Genomic DNA, 22,612 nt, shown 5'->3' on the forward strand with positions numbered 1-22,612 from the left:
TTTTGTTGTGCAAAGTGTCAGGGGAAAATAAAGAGGATTCTCCAGTTGACATGCCACCTTAGCATGAAATCTGCCGCTGGTTACAGCAATGCCATCCTGACTGAAGATGCCAATGAGAACAATGACATCTGTGAAGCTGACACTGCTGTAACAGTGGATATCAATAATGAGGATCATCTTTCAGGAAGATCTCCAAGGGCTTTGAAATCAGACCACAGAGCAAAAAAAAAAAAAAAAAAAAAAAAAAATGCCGGAAAAAGCTTAGAAGGCAGTGCCACAAGTCCAGGCGTGTAAAAAAACGTCTACTGATAAAGTTCTGGTTAAACAGGTTTGAGTTCAGGAGAAAACAACTCCTCAGTCCTTTATGAAAATGCACGTATAAAGGAGTTTCAAAGTAACTTCTGCTCAAGACAGTTCAAGGAACAAGCAACACCACATCGTCATTATTCATGGTTAGTAAATACTACTTTATAAAATACTGATAGATATAGATTTAAAAGTGTCATGTAGCCATTCACATTGATCTAGACTTAATAAACAGCATTGACACGTTGTTTATACAGTTTTTTTTATTGCTTAGCACTTGCAGGGCTTCCAACTTTTGAGTTTAGCTTGGTGTGAGAATTATAGAGCGGTATTTATTGTTTGACAGATGATTTATTAAATTGACAGAATTTGAAAGCTGAGACTTTTTCATATCAAAGTAATCTGCTCCGTCTTGTATGTCAGAATCAGTGTCTTTGCTCTGTGATTTTTCACAGCGTGAGAATATGGTTGTGTAACGTGAGTAAGTGTGAGAACAGTGTCAATAGCATGAGTCTCTCACTGAATGTCTGAGAGTTGGCAGCACTGGCACTAGTCTAGACTTGAATAAGCTTTTCTTCCCGAATCACAGAAGCAAACACCATGAGATGCCATGAGATCTCTTATTTATTATTATATGTCGAGACATAGCAGAGAAAAACTATTTACTTTAGAGATGGTCTTCATTCATCAATACACAAAGGTTGGGCATTTATATGCTGACCAAAGGAACTTACATTATCTTTACAAGGTAGAGAAACGTGTTCATGTTTTAAAACTGAATGTATATCTCATGCTACACAATCCTCATTCCTTAAAGAGAATACTTCAGTCAACATATGCATCAGTGGAAACTATGCTAGATTGCATTCACATTCCTCTGTGGTTAAAACTAACTCCTCTCACTCCTCTCCATGTCCTTGGCATGCGATCCTCACACACACTTGCTGTGCGGATATATGAATGTTCATAAAAATGTTGTAGACATGAATGTAGGTTTTTATTTTTTCTAAATTCTCGAATTGGCCTTATATGATTTTTGCAAGTTGAACTATCCCGCATTAAAGAGCACAGAGGTACTGACTTTATACTGCAGTTTGGATCTTGTTCAATCAAATGTTTGTCTTCACTAGTGATGGCCGCTTTCGTCACGTTAATTCTGTAAAAAAAAGGCTTTGTTACGTCACAACTGTTTCCAAATGTTTCGAAATTTCAAAGGTTCGCTGTTGGGGGCCGATCCTAGTAAACCTATGTTTTTTGGTTTTTACCTGATCTCAGATCAGTTTTATAGTTTTGTAGACATTTTAATGAGATGTTTGTGTAATTTGGTGATGGACAGCCCTGCCATTCAACAATCTAAACTATGTTTCCTGTACAACAACATTATTCACTGCTTAACTACCATAGTATGATGCATCATCGAAGAAATCAACTAATTCTAGTATCAAAATGATAAACCTGTCAGACAAACTCGTTTAAAGTAACAGTACTAGAGCATAGACTGCCTTAATGTTGAGACAACAAATGGCAAAAGTGTAAAAGGGAAAAATTTAAAACAGAGAATATGAAGTGGTAAAGAAATAGATTTTCACAATGACTTTTGGAAATTACAGGGTGAAACTTAAAATATTTTGTTGCTAGGGTATTCATTGCCAGCATGTTTCAGATAGATGCCATGCATAAAGGAGCATTATAGGACCCCTTTAACAGATGAGTTTGGATGAGAGTCCTGATCCGATCACAGCTTAATTTCATAATCCAAATAACATTTGAGCGCTTCGGTCAACATGTTAAGAGTGAAACTACTTCAGATCTTTTTCTTTTTATCCCGCAGCTGTGAATCTGTGAAGGATGATGGCGTCTGTTAAAGTTGAAGATCTGCTTGAGAAATCACTAAATGAACTAGTAGAAGCTGAACGGAAGAAGTTTAAATGGCACTTAGAGAAAGATCATGAGTGTATAACAAAGTCTGAAATGGAGAAAGCAGATATCTTAGACACAGTGGATAAGATGGTAGCATGTTTTGGGCCAGAAGAAGCTGTGAAGGTCACGGTGAAGATCCTGAGGGAAATGAACCTGAAAAATCTGGCTGATCAGCTGGAGAACAATCACAAGCAAGGTAACATTTAGTTCACTGTGACTGTAATGTGATTGATCGTTTACCAATGTAATTGGGTAACCCTTCCTTTTACAGTCCCCTAATTACTAGGCATTTACCTGGTAAATATATGGTAAGTTATAGTTGGTTATTGGTAATTACCACAGGTAACAAGAATGTAAATGCAGAGAAACTACAAACTAATTACTAAGTATTAACCTGGTAAGCATATGGTAAATTATAGTATTTTAGTGTGTAATTACTTAAGGTGATTAGTATGCAATTACAGAGAAACTAGGGAAAAAAACACCACTGTTAAATATCAACTCAACAAAGTACTGTGTACTTGTTACCTGTTTAGGTTGGTAATAACTCAGATTTAATTGTGTACTTCCTCAGAATGTAGGCAGACAATTTTTAGAAACACCTCCAGTATTACCCATCAATTCAAGTTAGGTTTGTAGTTATCCTAGGGTTATGTTGGTAACAGTCCATGTTTATTTATTACTATCTTGAAATTAAGACGTAGTTTCCAATAAATTACCTTGTCTTACATAGTTGTTGTTCATTGCTACACCCATTTATAGAGGGTTTATCAAATAATTTACCTTACACTTACCTGGTAACTACCCCGCAGGAACAGTTTTCCCTAATGTCATGGCACATCTTAAATACTGGGTATGTTCTTGCAGATGTTTTTACAATTTACTCAGTAAGTAAAGGGCAACTGTACTGTAAAATGAAGCCTTGTTTATTTCCATGGAATTACTGGGCTCTTACCCTATAATCTGATCATTCCCTTTTCCATAGTCACATTTTTTTTACCTCGTATGTCCTGCAACATTACCAAGGAAAACATGACAATTTACTCGGTAAGTAAAGTGCAACTGTACTGTAAAATGAAGCCTTGTTTATTTCCATGGAATTACTGGGATCTTACCCTATAATCTTATCATCCCCTTTTCCATAGTCAATTTTTTTTTTACCTCTTATGTCCTGCAATGTTACCAAGCAAAACGTCTCAGGTTACGACTGTAACCTATGTTCCCTGAGAACAGGGAACGAGACACTACGTCAGAATGACGCTATGGGGAACGCCTCAGGTGTGACAGGTGTCTGAAATCAAATATCAACTCACGTCAATCATGTTGACCGGCGACAGCCCGTGAATCATCAGCTTGATTGATTAACGTGCAACCTGGATATATAAAGGGGAGCCTTGCACACATGACAACATCCTATCGTCTGAAGGGACTGTTGCAGGCAGGCCCCGAGGCATGGCAGGAAGACGTAGTGTCTCGTTCCCTGTTCTCAGGGAACATAGGTTACAGTCGTAACCTGAGATGTTCCCTTTCGAAAGGGAACTCTACACTACGTCAGAATGACGCTATGGGGAACGATATACCAACGCCACCATGCTAAGGGGGTTGCATGCCCTCAGGTCACACTGGGCTGTCAGTGACAGCACTCCCTACCGGTCATAGCCCAAGCTAATGAACCAAGAAACCGCCAGAACATAGTTAATGGGGGTATATCTGGGCCAGCTCAAAGGCTTAGGACCACAGCTTCCAATAGAAGGGGTCACTTCTAGGGAGTGTGGCTAGGGGACCCAAGGGACCCCCAGCCAGTCACTATTCAGGGGAGCGTGCCACCTGAAATACCACCAGGCTGGCCTGGTGATCTATACTAAGACACACAGTCTGGCTAAAGCCTGTCTGTCCGAGACAGAGCCTCTGGAAGTTGCCTTGGATAAGGCATCCAGAAACCAAAGGCCTGCGAAGCTGGCAGAAACCATTCAGTTCCGGAAAACAGAGACGGGATCTCCCGGAGAGTGTGACTCAACCTCAAGAAACGACGGAAGTCGTCCACTCAATCCACGGGTGTACCCAGTGCTTGCTCCGAACACTGGGGAAGTAAGAGAGGGTTCAAACCAGGAAGGTCTGCTGAGACCTAAGACCTGATGACCTCCTCATATGGAGAGCTCCAGTACATGAGGGCACATATCAGGAAGGCCGGTGAGGCCTGTAACCTGGTGACCACAGTATGTGGGAGCTCATACTCATGAAGGCCTGTGAGGCCTGTAACCTGGCGACCACAGTATGTGGGAGCTCATACTCATGAAGGCCTGTGAGGCCTGTAACCTGGCGACCACAGTATGTGGGAGCTCATACTCAGGAAGGCCGGGTGAGGCCTGTAACCTGACAGCCACACAATGTGGGGCTACCTTCACAAAGGCCTAACGAGGCCTGTTACCACAAAATGTGGGAGATAGCTTGAAAGGGAGGCGCCTGTCGTAAAACATTGCGACAGAATACGCATCTAGAGTGGGACCCAAGGTGAAGAACCGGAGTCTGAGTCACGTAAAAAAGGAAATGAAGCAGCAGCGCATTACCCTTACCATAAATATGGATTTAAGAAAATACACGAAACGAAAGTGCGTGTACTTATGCCAGTCTGAATCCAGGAAGGCCTGGTGAGGCCTCTAACCTGGCGACCACAGTATGTGGGAGCTCATACTCAGGAAGGCCTGTGAGGCCTAAAACCTGGCGACCACAGTAAGTGGGAGCTCGTTTACAGGAAGGCCGGAGAGGCCTGTAACCTGACAGCCACACAATGTGGGGCTACCTTCAGAAAGGCCTAACAAGGCCTGTAACCACAGAATGTGGGAGATAGCTTAAAAGGGAGGCGTCTGTCGTAAAACATAGTGACAACAAGAAGCATTTAGAGTGGGACTCGAGGTGAAGAACCGGAGTCTGAGCCACGTAAAAAAGGGAATGAAGCGGAAGCGCATAACCCTTACCATAAATATGCAGACCTGCAAACTCCTCAGACTAAAAAAGGTGACAGTGTCGGGGGGGGGGGTAATGGCATGTTTTTTTTTTGCTACATGCCATGGGATTAATCAATGCATGCTGATGAACAATGTATAATAATAATAATAATTAATCTGCATACCCTAGTTTTGCACTGATGTAAAAAGACTGACAGTGACACAATAAGACCTCATGTTAGCAAAATGTTTTAATCTTTTAACTCTATAATGTTTGATTATAATTTTACGGTCTTCACATAGGGATGGGAATTGATAAGATTTTATCAATAATAATGCCACTGACGATTCTGATTATCGATCCAATTCTTTATCGATTCTCTTATCGATTCTTGATAGCACTGTGTGGAAAAATGTAGTCATATGCTTTTTTTTTTTAAAAACAAGTGGTTTTCTTTATTTTGAAGTTTAAGCTTGAGTTAGCAAACTGTACTTTTTTATATAATTTATGTAATAAATATAACCTTATTGTAAAGTGTTACTGATTAGTTACACCGATTCAGACGTCACCTGAGCTACTGTTGGAAAGATTAGTTGTTTTAACCATTCATTAAAATGAATCGGTTCAAAGGAGTCATTAGTTCGCGAACTGGACGTGTCGTGCGCGTTGTGTGATTATGCCAGCAGTTAGGACACTGACATCCAAGATTTGTGTCAACATAAAAAACATTTCATCACTGTATAGTTTTATTTCGTTTAATTAAAGTGTTGTTTAAGTCAGCTGAATGTCCAGAACGCTTTTCAGAGAAGATAAGGAAACTTATTTAGCAAAATTCACACCCAGCAGTAATTCAGAAAAAAAAGGTCTTTCGACTTTTTACCACCGTGTCGATTTTTTTTTGATTAATATGTGCGTGCGAGGGAGAGAGAGCAACACAGCGCCTAGTTTGGAGACGGTGAAGTCGTTTACACAGAGAGTGCGCGCGCGCGACCGGCTCTCTCTCTCTCTCTGCTCGTTCTTTCAGTTAAACATACGCCCTGTCACAAACGCAGCCGTTCATCTACATTACTCACCGATCAAATAAGACTTTGGCAGGACAAAAAAATCATTTTGGTGGGCGCTAAAATGCAGGAAAATTCATGCGCGAGTTTCCATTAGACTCGCACGGTAGCCAGTCTCATCAAATGGCGAGCTCAGCTCAGTTGACGCTGTGTGCTTCAAGATTCTGACGCAAGTCCTAAGATTCCAATTGGCCAAGAGAAAAAGTGCTAAGATTCCGATTGGCCCAGAGAAATGTCAATTATAAGAATTATCCAATAATGTTTCGCAATTCTAGCCTGCATGGCAGTTACTGTGAGAAACAATATACCCCCCCCCCCTCGAAAAAAAACTCTCCGGTTCTACGCGATTCACGTAAATGACCCAATTGACCAAGAAAACGGCGATTGTCGCCGAAAAGCGACAAGTTTGCAGGTATGAATATGGATTTTAGAAAGTAAACGAAACGAAAGTGCGTGTACTTATGCCAGTCCGAATCCAGGAAGGCCTGGTGAGGCCTCTAACCTGGTGACCACAGCATGTGGGAGCTCATACTCAGGAAGGCCGGTGAGGCCTGTAACCTGGCAACCACAGCATGTGGGAGCTCGTACTCAGGAAGGCCGGTGAGGCCTGTAACCTGGCGACCACAGCATGTGGGAGCTCATACCCAGGAAGGCCAGTGAGGCCTGTAACCTGGCAACCACAGCATGTGGGAACCCATGATCAGGAAGGCCAGATGAGGCCTATAACCTGATGGACACAATGCGTGGGAGCTCACATTCAGGAAGGCCTGATGAGGCCTGCAACCTGACATGTGGAAGCTCACAACCAGTGAGGCCTAAACCCTAGCGACCACAGTGCGTGGGAGTTCACATTCAGGAAGGCCTGGAGAGGCCTGTAACCTGACATGTGAAAACTCATAACCAGGAAGGCCTTTAGGAAGCCTGAAGCCTGGTGACCACTGAATGTGGGAGCTCATACTAAGGAAGGCCGGTGAGGCCTGTAACCTGGCGACCACTGTGTGTGGGAGCTCATAACCAAGAAGGCCGGATGGGGCCTGAAACCTGGCGACCACAGCATGTGGGAGCTCATACTCAGGGAGGCCTATGAGGCCTGAAACCTGGTGACCACAGTATGTGGGAGCTCATAACCAAGAAGGCCGGATGGGGCCTGAAACCTGGCGACCACAGCATGTGGGAGCTCATACTCAGGGAGGCCTATGAGGCCTGAAACCTGGTGACCACAGTATGTGGGAACTCACATTCAGGAAGGCCAGATGAGGCCTGTAACCTGATGACCACAGTATGTGGGAGCTCACATTCAGGAAGGCCGGTGAAGCCTGTAACCTGACATGTGGAAGCTCATAACCAGGAAGGTCTGGTGAGGCCTATACCCTGGCGACTACAGTATGTGGGAGCTCATATTCAACCACAGTATGTGGGAGCTCATACTCAGGAAGGCCTAGTGAGGCCTATGACCTGATAAACACAGTATGTGGGAGCTCATATTCAACCACAGTATGTGGGAGCTCATACTCAGGAAGGCCTAGTGAGGCCTATAACTTGATAACCACAGTATGTGGGAGCTCATATTCAACCACAGTATGTGGGAGCTCATATTCAAGAAGGCCTGGTGAGGCCTATAACTTGATAACCACAGTATGTGGAAGCTCATATTCAACCACAGTATGTGGGAGCTCATATTCAAGAAGGCCTGGTGAGGCCTATAACTTGATAACCACAGTATGTGGAAGCTCATTTTCAGGAAGGCCTAGTGAGGCCTATGACCTGATAACCACATTATATGGGAGCTATATTCAAGAAGGCCTGGAGAGGCCTATAACTTGATAACCACAGTATGTGGAAGCTCATATTCAGGAAGGCCTAGTGAGGCCTATGCCCTGATAACCATAATATGTGGGAGCTCATACAGCCATAGTATGTGGAAGCTCATATTCAGGAAGGCCTAGTGAGGCCTATAACCTGATAACCACATTACTCCTTGACAGTCAATTCCTGGGAGCTCACCTCAGGGAGGCCCAAGCGCTGTCCGGTTGCAAAATGGGGACTGTCTGGTCAAGGAGGCCTGATAAGACCTACTACCTGACCATCGAAGAAATCTTTAGATTTACTCTCTTACCCACAACATTTTGCCCCAGACTCTAAAACAGGAGACGTGGTCTGAAAAGAAACAGAAATATGTTAATTTCACATTTTACAAAAAGACCAGAATTACACCTGCTCTTTTTGTTCATTGCTCATCATTTTAATTCCTCAATTAAAATGCAGCAAAAAAACACTGGATAACGCGATCTGGATGATAGGCTGAATTACTAAATATCTAACTTCTTAAAAGTCAGATAATATTCCATCATTTTAATTCATAGAATTAAATGCAGCCATAATCACCAGACAATACTGTTTTAACATTTATACGTTCTCGTAATCTACACACTGCCTCGGCAAGCGCGAGAAATGAGCCGTTAAAATAAATTTGGCATTCATCCCTCGAGAAGAAAGTCACCAGGTGCGAGGTTGAAACATCCGACAGCGCACAGATTTTTTCTTTCTCACGCACGCCGAGATATTTCTTAATGAACACTTCCAGCACTCTCAGGAACTGACTGTGAACGCCTCGTACCCAAACAGTATTGTTTCACAGATCGCGCGCACCAAGGGGCTCAAATGCTGAACCCTCCTCCCTCGAGAAAAGGGTCCAACGAGAGCGGAGCATCTTTAAATGAAAAAAGCTCACAGTTTGCACAAGAGGCTCTCTCGAGAGCCTCCCGCGCGCTTCAGCGATATTCTCAAAACAGACAAACAGTCCCTGAAGACGAAAAGATGTTGTCATGTGTGCAAGGCTCCCCTTTATACATCCAGGTTGCACGTTAATCAATCAAGCTGATGATTCACGGGCTGTCGCCGGTCAACATGATTGACGTGAGTTGATATTTGATTTCAGACACCTGTCACGCCTGAGGCGTTCCCCATAGCGTCATTCTGACGTAGTGTAGAGTTCCCTTTCGAAAGGGAACATGACAATTTACTCAGTAAGTAAAGTGCAACTGTACTGTAAAATGAAGCCTTGTTTATTTCCATGGAATTACTGGGATTTTACCCTATAATCTTATCATCCCCTTTTCCATATAAGTTATAGGCTAGTCACAATTTTTTACCTTGTATGTCCTGCAACGTTACCAAGGAAAACATGACCATTTACTCAGTAAGTAAAGTGCAACTGTACTGTAAAATGAAGCCTTGTTTATTTCCATGGAATTACTGGGATTTTACCCTATAATCTTATCATCCCCTTTTCCATATAAGTTATAGGCTAGTCACAATTTTTTACCTCATATGTCCTGCAACGTTACCAAGGAAAACATGACCATTTACTCAGTAAGTAAAGTGCAACTGTACTGTAAAAGGAAGCCTTTTTATTTCCATGGAATTACTGGGATTTTACCCTATAATCTGTAATCTACGTAACTGTAGCTATTACAGATTATTGGGTAAAATCCCAGTAATTCCATGGAAATAAAAAGGTTTCCTTTTATAGTACAGTTGCACTTTATTTACTGAGAATGTTCAACGTGATCTCATGAGAATACGTGTGTATTTTTACGTAAAGTGTAATTCTACCGTACATTTACTTACGTTTTATACACACAGAAACGTATAATACTGACGTATTTACAGCACTAAAATGTAAAATGTTTACGAATTAACAGCACAAAAACGATAAGCCTACATGCAGTTAAACAAGAATACACTTTAAAACCTTAAAAATACCTTATTTAATCGTTTAACCATTTTAATATTTTGTTTATTTACAGTGAGACACAAAATGCGTTTTCTCCAATAGAACAATAATACACCATAAATTCACAAAATACATCAATTGTATTATACTTGATATAATCCAAATCTTTAGAATCCATACGTTTGCAAGAAAGAGATCCAAATTCAGCCCTTTATCCAGTGAGTGATCTTCATCTCCATTCCACAGGCTATCAGCAGCGCAGTCCGTAACTGTCAAATCCCGCGGACCCGCGCTCGTTGATGAATTCAAACTCAAAAATTGCGCCCTCAAGAAGCGTTATGACATGTTTTACGGCAGTGATATCAAACGCTCATTGGCTCTCGCCTGTTCGTCTATGTTCGTCACAGATTGCGACATGCCGTATTTCAGTCGGTAAACTTTTGAAATGGAGAAGCGTGCGCGCATTCACACAGAGGGAAGCCGGATTAACATTTTCATGGATTAATAACTTAAATTCTGCTCTGTACCTCATTCAAAATTATTATATACTGAAAGAGAGGACTGTGACTGCAACACATCGTTATGTGAACGACTTTTGGGACCGGTTTTTACATTTTCGCAATAAATACATTATTGTGATTACACGTATGTTGTTTTTCTTCATAATTGTAGCCTAAGTAGTTTTCTATTTTTGAAAATTACGTATTAATACTACTTATTAATGAGACCAGGCTGGAATGTTTTAGTTAAGTTGCAGAACACACATGGTAAAAGTTTGTGATTTCAAAAATGTTTAAGCAGTAGCAAAGGATGTGGTAAGAGTCTGGTAATACAATAGAAATAAAAAGGCTTCCTTTTACAGTACAGTTGCACTTTACTTACCGAGTAAATTGTCATGTTTTCCTTGGTAACGTTGCAGGACATACGAGGTAAAAAAAATGTGACTATGGAAAAGGGAATGATCAGATTATATGGTAAAATCCCAGTAATTCCATGGAAATAAACAAGGCTTCATTTTACAGTACAGTTACACTTTACTTACTGAGTAAATTGTCATGTTTTACTTGGTAACGTTGCAGGACATACGAGGTAAAAAAAATGTGACTATGGAAAAGGGAATGATCAGATTATAGGGTAAGATCCCAGTAATTCCATGGAAATAAACAAGGCTTCATTTTACAGTACAGTTGCCCTTTACTTACTGAGTAAATTGTAAAAACTTCTGCAAGAACATACCCAGTATTTAAGATGTCAAGTCAAGTAAAGTCATCTTCATTTATATAGCGCTTTTAACAATGTAGATTGTCTCAAAGCAGCTTTACAGAGATAAATGTATAGTTTAACGTAAGATTGTTTGGCTTTATAGCGGTTCTTTAATAAAGTTATTTTCCAGCTAAAGTTAGTTTTGATTGATTCGCTTCCGTCGCAACGATCATTTGTTTTTAAATTAGGGGCCGCCAAGACGACACCATTCCCTCTACACAGACTTTAAACGCTAACCTGTGAGAAACGCTGATGGCGTTCAGATGCGCATTAAGAACGGGTTCTATAGTTATGTGCGTTTGAATATATGTGTGCAGGTTTGTAATTCCCTGCAAACCAAGCCTAAACAAATTACTGGTGTTTCCTTATAGTTTTGATTCAGAATTTTATTTTATTTTATCAATTCGGGGTAGATACGCAAATTGAGTTTTCCCGACGACGCGTTATCTGTAGAGTGGGAAAGGGATCCCCCATAGGGAGAGACTAGTTGGCACTTCAGCACTGAGTTGACATCGGGTCCAGGCGAAGGTCCTTCATCAGATCTGGAAACGGCCTGGATCCGGCAGGCTGCGGGAAAACCTTGGGATAAACAAAGACACTAAAATTAGCGTAGATGCCATTCTTCTCATGATGTAACAAGTACATCAGGATTTATGGGAAGTGTTCCCGGTTCCAGCTGACCTAATCTATGCAGCCTAATATTGAATTATAGAAGTCTATAATGTATTATGTGAACGCTATGTCAAAGAGATGTGTCTTTAATCTAGATTTGAACTGACAGAGTGTGTCTGCTTCCCGGACAATGGTAGGAAGGCTGTTCCAAAGTTTTGGTGCTAAATAGGAAAAGGATCTACCGCCAGCAGTCGATTTAGATATTCTAGGTATTATCAACTGGCCGGAATTTTGAGATCGCAATAGACGTGAAGGAGTATAATGCGTTAAGAGCTCGCTCCAGTACTGCGGAGCTAAACCCTTTAGTGCTTTGTAAGTAATCAGCAATATTTTAAAATTGATGCGATGTTTAATAGGGAGCCAGTGCAGTTTTGACAGAACTGGGCTAATATGGTCATACTTCCTGGTTCTGGTAAGAACTCGAGCTGCTGCGTTTTGAACCAGCTGTAGTTTGTTTATTAAGCGTGCAGGGCAACCACCCAGTAGAGCATTACAATAATCTAGCCTTGAGGTCATGAACGCATGAACTAATTGTTCCGCATTTGTCAATGAGAGCATATGACGTAATTTAGATATATTTTTAAGATGGTAAAATGCGGTTTTACAGATACTAGACACGTGACTTTCAAATGAAAGATTGGTATCAAAGAGCACACCCAGGTTCCTAACCGACGACGAGGACTTAACAGAGCAGCCATCAAGTGTTAGACAGTATTCTAGGTTATTACGTGAGGACGTTTTTTGTCCAATAATTAGAATCTCTGTTTTTTCAGAATTTAGAAGTATGAAATTACGAGTCATCCAATTTTTTATATCAGCTATGCATTCTGTTAATTTAGTGAATTGATAAGTTTCGTTAGGTTTTGAAGAAATATACAGCTGAGTATCGTCGGCATAACAGTGGAAGCTAATTCCATGTTTCCTAATAATATCTCCTAATGGTAGCATGTATAGAGTGAACAGCAGCGGTCCTAGTACTGAGCCCTGTGGTACGCCATACTGAACTTGTGATTGATAAGACATCTCTTCATTTACTGCTACAAACTGATAACGGTCAGATAAGTATGATTTAAACCATGCAAGTGCAATTCCACTAATGCCAACATAGTTTTCTAGTCTATTTAAAAGAATGTTGTGGTCAATGGTGTCAAACGCAGCACTAAGATCGAGTAACACTAACAGAGAGACACAACCACGATCGGATGATAAGAGCAAATCATTTGTGACTCTAACGAGAGCAGTCTCAGTACTATGGTATGGTCTAAATCCGGACTGGAAATCCTCGCAGATATCATTTCTTTCTAGAAAGGAACATAGTTGTGAAGATACTGCCTTTTCTAATATCTTTGACAGAAAAGGTAGATTCGAGATCGGCCTGTAATTGACTAATTCTGAAGGATCAAGTTTTTTAACAAGCGGTTTAATCATAGCCAGCTTAAATTTTTTTGGTACGTATCCTAGAGACAAAGACGAATTAATGATATTAAGAAGAGGATCTATGACCTCTGGAAGCATCTCTTTCAGTAGCTTAGTCGGTATAGGGTCTAACATACATGTTGTCGATTTAGATGATTTAACGAGTTTAGTAAATTCTTCCTCTCCGATAGCAACGAATGAATCAAATTTTTCCTCAGGGAGACTACAATGCACTGCCTGATGCGATACTGTAGTAGACGGTTGCATAGTTATAATTTTATCCCTGATATTATCAATCTTATAAGTGAAGAAGTTCATAAAGTCATTACTGCTGTGCTGCTTGGAACCTTCTGTGTTTGAAGCTTTATTTTTCGTTAGTTTAGCCACTGTTTCAAATAAATACCTAGGATTATGTTTAAGATGTGCCATGACATGAGGGAAAACTGTTCCTGCGGGGTAGTTACCAGGTAAGTGTAAGGTAAATTATTTGATAAACCCTCTATAAATGGGTGTAGCAATGAACAACAACTATGTAAGACAAGGTAATTTATTGGAAACTACCATCTTAATTTCAAGATAGTAATAAATAAACATGGACTGTTACCAACATAACCCTAGGATAACTACAAACCTAACTTGAATTGATGGGTAATACTGGAGGTGTTTCTAAAAATAGTCTGCCTACATTCTGAGGAAGAACACAATTAAATCTGAGTTATTACCAACCTAAACAGGTAACAAGTACACAGTACTTTGTTGAGTTGATATTTAACAGTGGTGTTTTTTTCCCTAGTTTCTCTGTAATTGCATACTAATCACCTTAAGTAATTACACACTAAAATACTATAATTTACCATATGCTTACCAGGTAAATACTTAGTAATTAGTTTGTAGTTTCTCTGCATTTACATACTTGTTACCTGTGGTAATTACCAATAACCAACTATAACTTACCATATATTTACCAGATAAATACCTAGTAATTAGGGGACTGTAAAAGGAAGGGTTACCGAATCTTTATTGCAGCCCCATAATCAATGCGCTACACATGCGATCCGAGACCGAGTCACAGAATCTTTATTGCAGCCCCGTAATCTGCACACTGCCTTGGCAGCAAATGCAAAAGAATGCGAGACTGAGTCACAGAATCTTTATTGACTTTCTTCCCTCAAGAAGAAAGCCAACAGGAGCAGAGATAAAACTCTCAATCTGTGCATGTTTTACACATTCATGAATAAACACTGTCAACCCCTTTTACTAGAGCACAATCAATCCTGTCTAAATATATAATATGCTTGTGGACAAACAACAATAAATAAACAGACAATTTCACACAGAGCGCTTGCTAAAGGCATAGAAGCTGACAATGTTTGGTCTGGGTACACTTTATAGCTGAAATGATCAAAAATACTGGCAGTGGCTGGCAACTTTTTTCAAAAATGCTGGCAGGAAAAGAGTCAATCAGATGTAATATTTTTTCATGTATATTATAAATATTCAAATTATAAATTTGACCTTTTATTTGTTATTTACTGCAGCCCTGGCATCACAGACCCTTGAAGTGGCAGCTCTAGGAAGACCTCTCTATCCTGGTATGCTGTATGACTGCCGCAAGGACACCTTTATTTCAGGTGCTTTACAAACATAAAATAAATAAATAAATAAATAAATAAAGTGTATTTTCCCCTCTTCATCAAATCTTGCATCACTAATTACAAATCATTGTGTAACAATACTATAAAACCTGCATGTTTCTTCAACAGTACATCACTTTCTCGTGCATAACTCCCATAATATCTCTCTCATTATATCTCATAATAACTCTCGTAATTTCTCATGTCAGGTGTCACTCTGTGGGATGAGAAATCATTGAGAGAAAATTTGAACAGTCGTCCACAGCCAAGGACAGATGTGAAGTTCAGTAGCTCTGACTCTCTCTCTAGTAAGTCCAGTCTCCTGGATGTGAGTGCTTCCCTGAAGGCCAGCTTCTTGGCAGGACTGATCAGGTTATATGGTACAATTCCGGTAATACCATGGAAATAAGCAAGGCTTCATTTTACAGTACAGTTACACTTTACTTACCGAGTAAATTGTCATGTTTTCCTTGGTAATGTTGCAGGACATACGAGGTAAAAAAAATGTGACTATGGAAAAGGGAATGATCAGATTATAGGGTAAGAGCCCAGTAATACCATGGAAATAAACAAGGCTTCATTTTACAGTACAGTAGCACTTTACTTACTGGGTAAATTGTAAAAACATCTGCAAGAACATACCCAGTATTTAAGATGTGCCATGACATTAGGGAAAACTGTTCCTGCGGGGTAGTTACCAGGTAAGTGTAAGGTAAATTATTTGATAAACCCTCTATAAATGGGTGTAGCAATGAACAACAACTATGTAAGACAAAGTAATTTATTGGAAACTACCATCTCAATTTCAAGATAGTAATAAATAAACATGGACTGTTACCAACATAACCCTAGGATAACTACAAACCTAACTTGAATTGACGGGTAAAAATAGTCTGCCTACATTCTCAGGAAGTACACAATTAGATCTGAGTTATTACCAACCTAAACAGGTAACAAGTACACAGGACTTTGTTGAGTTGATATTTAACAGTGGTGTTTTTTCCCTGGTAGTTTCTCTGTAATTGCATACTAATCACCTTAAGTAATTACACACTAAAATACTATAATTTACCATATGCTTACCAGGTAAATACTTAGTAATTAGTTTGTAGTTTCTCTGCATTTACATACTTGTTACCTGTGGTAATTACCAATAACCAACTATAACTTACCATATATTTACCAGATAAATACCTAGTAATTAGGGGACCTTAAAAGGAAGGGTTACCGAATCTTTATTGCAGCCCCATAATCAATGCGCTACACATGCGATCCGAGACCGAGTCACAGAATCTTTATTGCAGCCCCGTAATCTGCACACTGCCTTGGCAGCAAATGCAAAAGAATGCGAGACTGAGTCACAGAATCTTTATTGACTTTCTTCCCTCAAGAAGAAAGCCAACAGGAGCAGAGATAAAACTCTCAATCTGTGCATGTTTTACACATTCATGAATAAACACTGTCAACCCCTTTTACTAGAGCACGATCAATCCTGTCTAAATATATAATATGCTTGTGGACAAACAACAATAAATAAACAGACAATTTCACACAGAGCGCTTGCTAAAGGCATAGAAGCTGACAATGTTTGGTCTGGGTACACTTTATAGCTGAAATGATCAAAAATACTGGCAGTGGCTGGCAACTTTTTTCAAAAATGCTGGCAGGAAAAGAGTCAATCAGATGTAATATTTTTTCATGTATATTATAAATATTCAAATTATAAATTTGACCTTTTATTTGTTATTTACTGCAGCCCTGGCATCACAGACCCTTGAAGTGGCAGCTCTAGGAAGACCTCTCTATCCTGGTATGCTGTATGACTGCCGCAAGGACACCTTTATTTCAGGTGCTTTACAAACATAAAATAAATAAATAAATAAAGTGTATTTTCCCCTCTTCATCAAATCTTGCATCACTAATTACAAATCATTGTGTAACAATACTATAAAACCTGCATGTTTCTTCAACAGTACATCACTTTCTCGTGCATAACTCCCATAATATCTCTCTCATTATATCTCATAATAACTCTCGTAATTTCTCATGTCAGGTGTCACTCTGTGGGATGAGAAATCATTGAGAGAAAATTTGGACAGTCGTCCACAGCCAAGGACAGATGTGAAGTTCAGTAGCTCCGACTCTCTCTCTAGTAAGTCCAGTCTCCTGGATGTGAGTGCTTCCCTGAAGGCCAGCTTCTTGGGAGGGCTGGTGGAGGTGGGAGGATCTGCCAAGTTCCTGCGTGACACCAAATCCTCAAACCAACAGTCCAGAGTTACAATGTATTACAGCGAAACCACAAGATTCGAACAGCTCACTATGAGCCATCTGGGTCAGATCACCTACCCTCAGGTCTTTGAGCAGAAAACTGCAACTCATGTGGTCGCAGGTGTACTATACGGAGCTCAGGCTTTCATTGTGTTTGATCGGACATTTTCAGAAGAGGAAGAAAAGCAGGAGATTGAGGGAGAACTGAATGTCATGGTCAAGAATATTCCTAAATTTTCCATTGAGGGGCACGGAGCTGTAAATATGCAAGAAGATCTAAAGAAAGTGGCTGAGAATATTGCCTGCACATTTCATGGTGATGTCCGCCTTGAGCAGAACCCCACCACTTACATGGAGGCCCTAGAGGTGTACAAGAAGCTCCCCACTATACTGAAGGAGAATCCACTGAATGCAGTTCCAATAAAAGTCTGGCTCTATCCTCTTTCTCTACTGGATACAAAAGCTGCTAAGTTGGAGAGAGAAATCACCACACGTCTGGTTTCCAACACTGAAGATATAATAGAGGGGCTGGGAGAAGTAGAGAGGATATACAACGACCTGTCTAGTAAACCGATGGTAAATGTTTTCAAAGACATCAAAGAGAGGTTCTCATCGTTTCAGGGCTCTCTTAACATTTACAAAGCGGTGCTCCTGAAAGAAGTGGCCAAGGTCTTGCCTGCTATACGAGGAGGAGAGAAGGAGCAACATTCATTGGAAGACATCCTGAAGATCCACTACAGCTCCCCCTTTAATGCTGACATGCTTAACCAGTGGTTAGATCAAGCAAAGGCTGAACTTAACCTCTTGAGTTCTCACACCAAGAGGCTGAAGGGAATCAATACTGAAGACTCAAACAGTCTCAACACCATCCTCTTTAATCCTAATATTGATGTTGTGGTGTGCTTGACTTTAACATCTCTGAAGTATGAAGACCCGTATCTTTCAGCCATGAAGAAGTTTCTGGAATCTGATCAGTTTAAAGAGCTAGATGTGGGAATGAAACTGTATTCTAGCATGTTAGCATCTGTCAGAAAGGGGTTCAACGATCCTGATGTCACCTCAAAGATGATAGATAACTTATCCCTCTTCAGAAGTTTTTCAGAGGCTAATAAAGATGAAAAGAGATATCGATTCATTATTTCTGCCATCTCTGATCCCTCCAGTCCAGGCTCCTCTATCTATCTGTATGAAAAAGGGAAGCTGAAGGACACACAGTTCCAGCCCGTGTCGAAGCCTCCTCCACCAGAAGTGATGAAGGTCCTGGCGCGCAGTGTGACCCTGAAACTGCAGAAGTCCCCAACTGGAGAAACTGTGCAATTCAGAGTGGAGTACCAGCAGGTGAAAGCAGATTCTGGCGCTGAGGAACAGTGGATTATCATAAACACCGCTGAGGAAGTCTTTACTCTGACTGGATTGGAGTTTGGAAAGCAGTACTCAGTCCGCTACAGGATAGTGGGTAAAGTGGGAGTGAGTGAAGCCAGTGACACTATCGGCCCCATACAGTCTTCAGGTAAGTGTCATATGCTCTTTTTTTTTTGCATGAATCTTTATCTTGCACAGTCAATTTTTGTATTGACAACCATATTTCCTAACATGTGTGGCTATAATTAAATGTGTAACATGTTGGAAAGTGTTTCTCATTGGACTGTATATGTATGAATGTATTATTTCCTTCGTTCATTTTACAGATAGTCCTCAAAGACAGAGTATATTATGTGTTTGATGTCTAATGTAGGCTAGTGTACATAATCATATGGAATTCACAAAAAAAACAATACAAAGCCTTGAACAAGTGAAACATACATTTCTGTGCATGAAAACCAAAAGGACATTTATAAATACAGCTGACATAAAAATAGAAAAAACAATGACAATAATAAACAAAACCCACAAAAATAAATAAATAAATAAATAAATAATCAACTTAACACACAAATACCGTTGACTCTTAAGCCCACTGTATGATGGCATTTCTGCAGAAAGACCTCAGTCATCCCTGAAAACGAATTGATTATGATTAGTATAAATAATATATTTAACAAATGCAACTCAAAACTTGGTTGTATAAATCACAGGAAGATGAAGATCAGGCTCAGAAGGCTTTAATAGTACATGGAGCTTATAATATGACAAAATTATTTGAATTTGAATTGTGTAAATTTGAATTATTGACAAGTGTAATCTAACAAAATTGAATGTATGGAATTTTAAATAGTTCTGACTCGATTTCTTTAAACAAATTTTGAACATTTTAAATTTAACGAATTGAAATGTTTTATGGCTAAATTTTTGAGACATGTATTTTCAAATAGCTGTTTTTTTTGTTCTGAATTCTCAGACTGCAGATATCCAGTTAAACTTAGACTGAGATATCCAGTAAAAATACAGATTAAAGTTTTCAAGATGAAAAAGAAATTCAGAACTTCAAATTCAGTTTTATAAAATTCAAAACGTGGAAAATTCAGATCGTTCAGAAAGTATTTCACAGGTCATCCACAGGGAAGAGTAGAGGGTCTCAGAAAAGTCGAATGGAGCATTTTGGCTGCACTGCAAGAGTTTTCTGGTGAAAACGTGGTGGTGGTTCAATAAAATCTGTGTAGGTTGTGTACTTTTGCGGCCATTCCTTTTTCCTTTTTTAACTCGTAATTGAAAAATGAATTCTTCTTTATTCGTTTTTAGACTGGTGAAAAAATATTCACATTCAAGCTTATTTTCCTTATGTCAATTATTTAATTTTCAATTAAATAAGCATTGTATATACTACTTTTTTCCGTTTTACAAATATGCAAAACATTACTGCTGTGCATCTTGAGACAAAAGATCTCAAGTCTCTATCTGACTTAATTTAAGATATCGCAGTGCACGTTGCTTTCAGTTAAAACATGCATTTTAGTCTGGGACTACCTTAAGCCTTAGTTCTTAGCGGAGTTTGTTCAGTCAGGGTTTTTAAGCAGAAGCAGATCTTTGAGTGCTACTGCATTTAACTGTCATTGTGAACAAAATAAGCTGCGCGATACCAACGTCTGCATGCTATGGTGTAATCAGATTTGTATAAAATTGTCATCCGGCAGTGTATGTTAAGCCATCTTCCAAATCAAATACACATCAATGACCATTATTCACGTATAATTATTATTATTATTTTTGTTTTTTTGCACAAAAATTTAGATTTTTGCGAATTATGAGACTAAAAGCAGAAATATTAAAATGCATACCAATAGCTATATCATGAGAAAAAGATGTCGCAAAGGCACAGCATCAACTGCTGATATACAGTCTTCAGACAACTCTTCTGATTATTCTTTTCACTCCTCTATTAGAAATATTGCGAGGAGCACTGGTCGAGGCAAATTTATGGTGATTATTGGAAATTATTATTTATTTTTGGAAATTATTGTCTTTCCACTTCCGTATTATGGCCCCAAAAGTGCTCACTGGAACATTCAGAAGCTTAGAATGGCGCCTATAACCAGTGCCATCATTATGTTTTGCAACAATTAGGTTGCGAAGGGCTTGAGACAGCTCTTTGCTTTTACCCATCATGAGATGTGTCTTGTGTGACACCTTGGCAATGAGACCTTTTTGTAGGCCATCATTTGGGACTGAACCAGCTGTTATTAATTTCCACTGACAGGGGGCTGGATTGCTTTTTAATTATTGTAAGTTTTAAGCTGTTGTCTTGGCTTTCCATGCCTTTTTGCGCCTCCCTTTCTTCATGTGTTCAATACTTTTTCCCTGTGTCATTTCACATTATTACACATAACTTAATTTCTGAACTTATTTTTGTTTGTTTCTTTGTATGTATGGCTTACTTGGTTTGTTACCAACATCTGGTGAAAATTTCATGTCAATAGCACCTTTGGAAATATATTTACTGAGAAAAATGATGACGTGTTCAATACTTATTTCCCTCACTGTAACACTCAGTACAGCAGGACATAAAATAGCAAAGCATGATTGGAACAGACAGGTTAGTAAAGGATCAACTATGGAAGTGGCAGCTTTCATTTTTGAAACCTCATTATAAAGAGAATGAAAGTTCAGTGTGGAAAAATTTGAAAGAAGGGTACTGGAAAATTCAGAAGTGATTGAGGGAGGAAGAGATGAAGGAAGAGCAGAGATAATGCATTTACGAATGTGATCAATCGTGGAGCTGTAAAAAATCAAGAAACTTATTACAAAGGTGAGTTTAAGCTTGAACAGTTGAATAATTGTGAGTTGAAGCTGGAACAGTTGAATATAACAGTTGAATAACTAATAATTCAGTTATTCAATAACAAGTTATTGAATAACTGTATAACTAAAATACATTTGTGTAGTTTGTTAATAGAATTAAACAGTTGTCTTGGGTTATTCTGATTGTTGTCAATTATCTGTGCAAAGTAAGCAGACCTGGCCGATGCAATTTGAGTCTTATATACGTGTTCCTTCCAGGCCTGGTGATGTACAATGAAGCGTAGGTCTGGCTTGACTGTCTGGCTTAACACGACGCCGTTTATTGCAACTAGGCTACATTTCATTTTCTCGTCAAACAACCAGACTAACTAATGGCTCAACACAACCCGTACCGGGGAAGAGCCTAGACAGGGCTTTCTTCTGTGTGGACCATAGACTGGTGTAGACCACCAGTTCTCAAGTGCCAGGGGGTCCGGCACTTGCTATAATTTGCTATAACCTACCATATTTTCTAGACTGTAAAGTCACGTTTTTATCATGAAACACGCTGGGATTTATTCCAAAGTGACTTAGGCCTATGTAATGCATTTAACGTCAAATAATCTAAATGTTGACTTTCAAAAGTAGGCACGCCAAGAAGGCTATTGGCTAGGTATTTTGGTTCATTTTTGGTGTGCGCCAGAAGATATTCACAGGGCTGCCAACTCTCACGCATTGAGCATGAGACTCACGCAATTGACACTTTTCACACGCTCTCACGCCACACATCCATTTTCTCACGCACAGAAAAATTGCGGAGCAAAGAGGTACTTTTAATATTAAACTAATTCTCAGCTCTTAGATTCCTTCAATTGTATTACGAAATTCAGACAAAAATACGTTTGGCGCTTGTAAATGTGACGTGACGGATCGCTGAGCGCCTCAGTTCAAGTGTACGTGAACCGATCATCTGTTACCTTTTTTATTTAAAGATGCAGTACAACTTACCGAAAGTATACATAACATCGACCAATTAGTGTTTTTCAACCACGGAAAGAGGTCAATATATAACAGCAGGAGAACAATTATGTCACATAACCTTACATTTACCTCAGGAAAGCCATTTAATGACCATAGCATGTTAATTGAATAGAAAAATTAGCTAGAGAGGAGATTTTGATGAGCACTATATTACATATTTATTATATTTTTACTTATGTCATTAATATAACAAA

The 22,612-nt window shown here is 39.5% G+C and overlaps 1 protein-coding gene across 1 annotated transcript in view; it reads left to right on the forward strand.

Moving 5' to 3' along the window:
• The first annotated feature begins 372 nt into the window (after positions 1–372).
• The window catches only part of LOC311282312 (stonustoxin subunit beta-like), a 45,229-nt gene continuing 22,989 nt past the window's right edge, over positions 373–22,612 (forward strand). Inside the window, exons 1-6 of the mRNA XM_084396004.1 lie at positions 373–452; positions 2,138–2,422; positions 14,859–14,951; positions 15,164–15,262; positions 16,711–16,803; positions 17,008–18,732. Coding sequence (XP_084252130.1) covers positions 2,155–2,422; positions 14,859–14,951; positions 15,164–15,262; positions 16,711–16,803; positions 17,008–18,732 — 2,278 coding nt within the window. The 5' untranslated portion in view covers positions 373–452; positions 2,138–2,154. The remainder of the gene's footprint in view (positions 453–2,137; positions 2,423–14,858; positions 14,952–15,163; positions 15,263–16,710; positions 16,804–17,007; positions 18,733–22,612) is intronic.

This window comes from Rutilus rutilus, assembly GCF_951802725.1.
Source record: "Rutilus rutilus genome assembly, chromosome: 1".
Classification (NCBI taxonomy): domain Eukaryota; kingdom Metazoa; phylum Chordata; class Actinopteri; order Cypriniformes; family Leuciscidae; genus Rutilus; species Rutilus rutilus.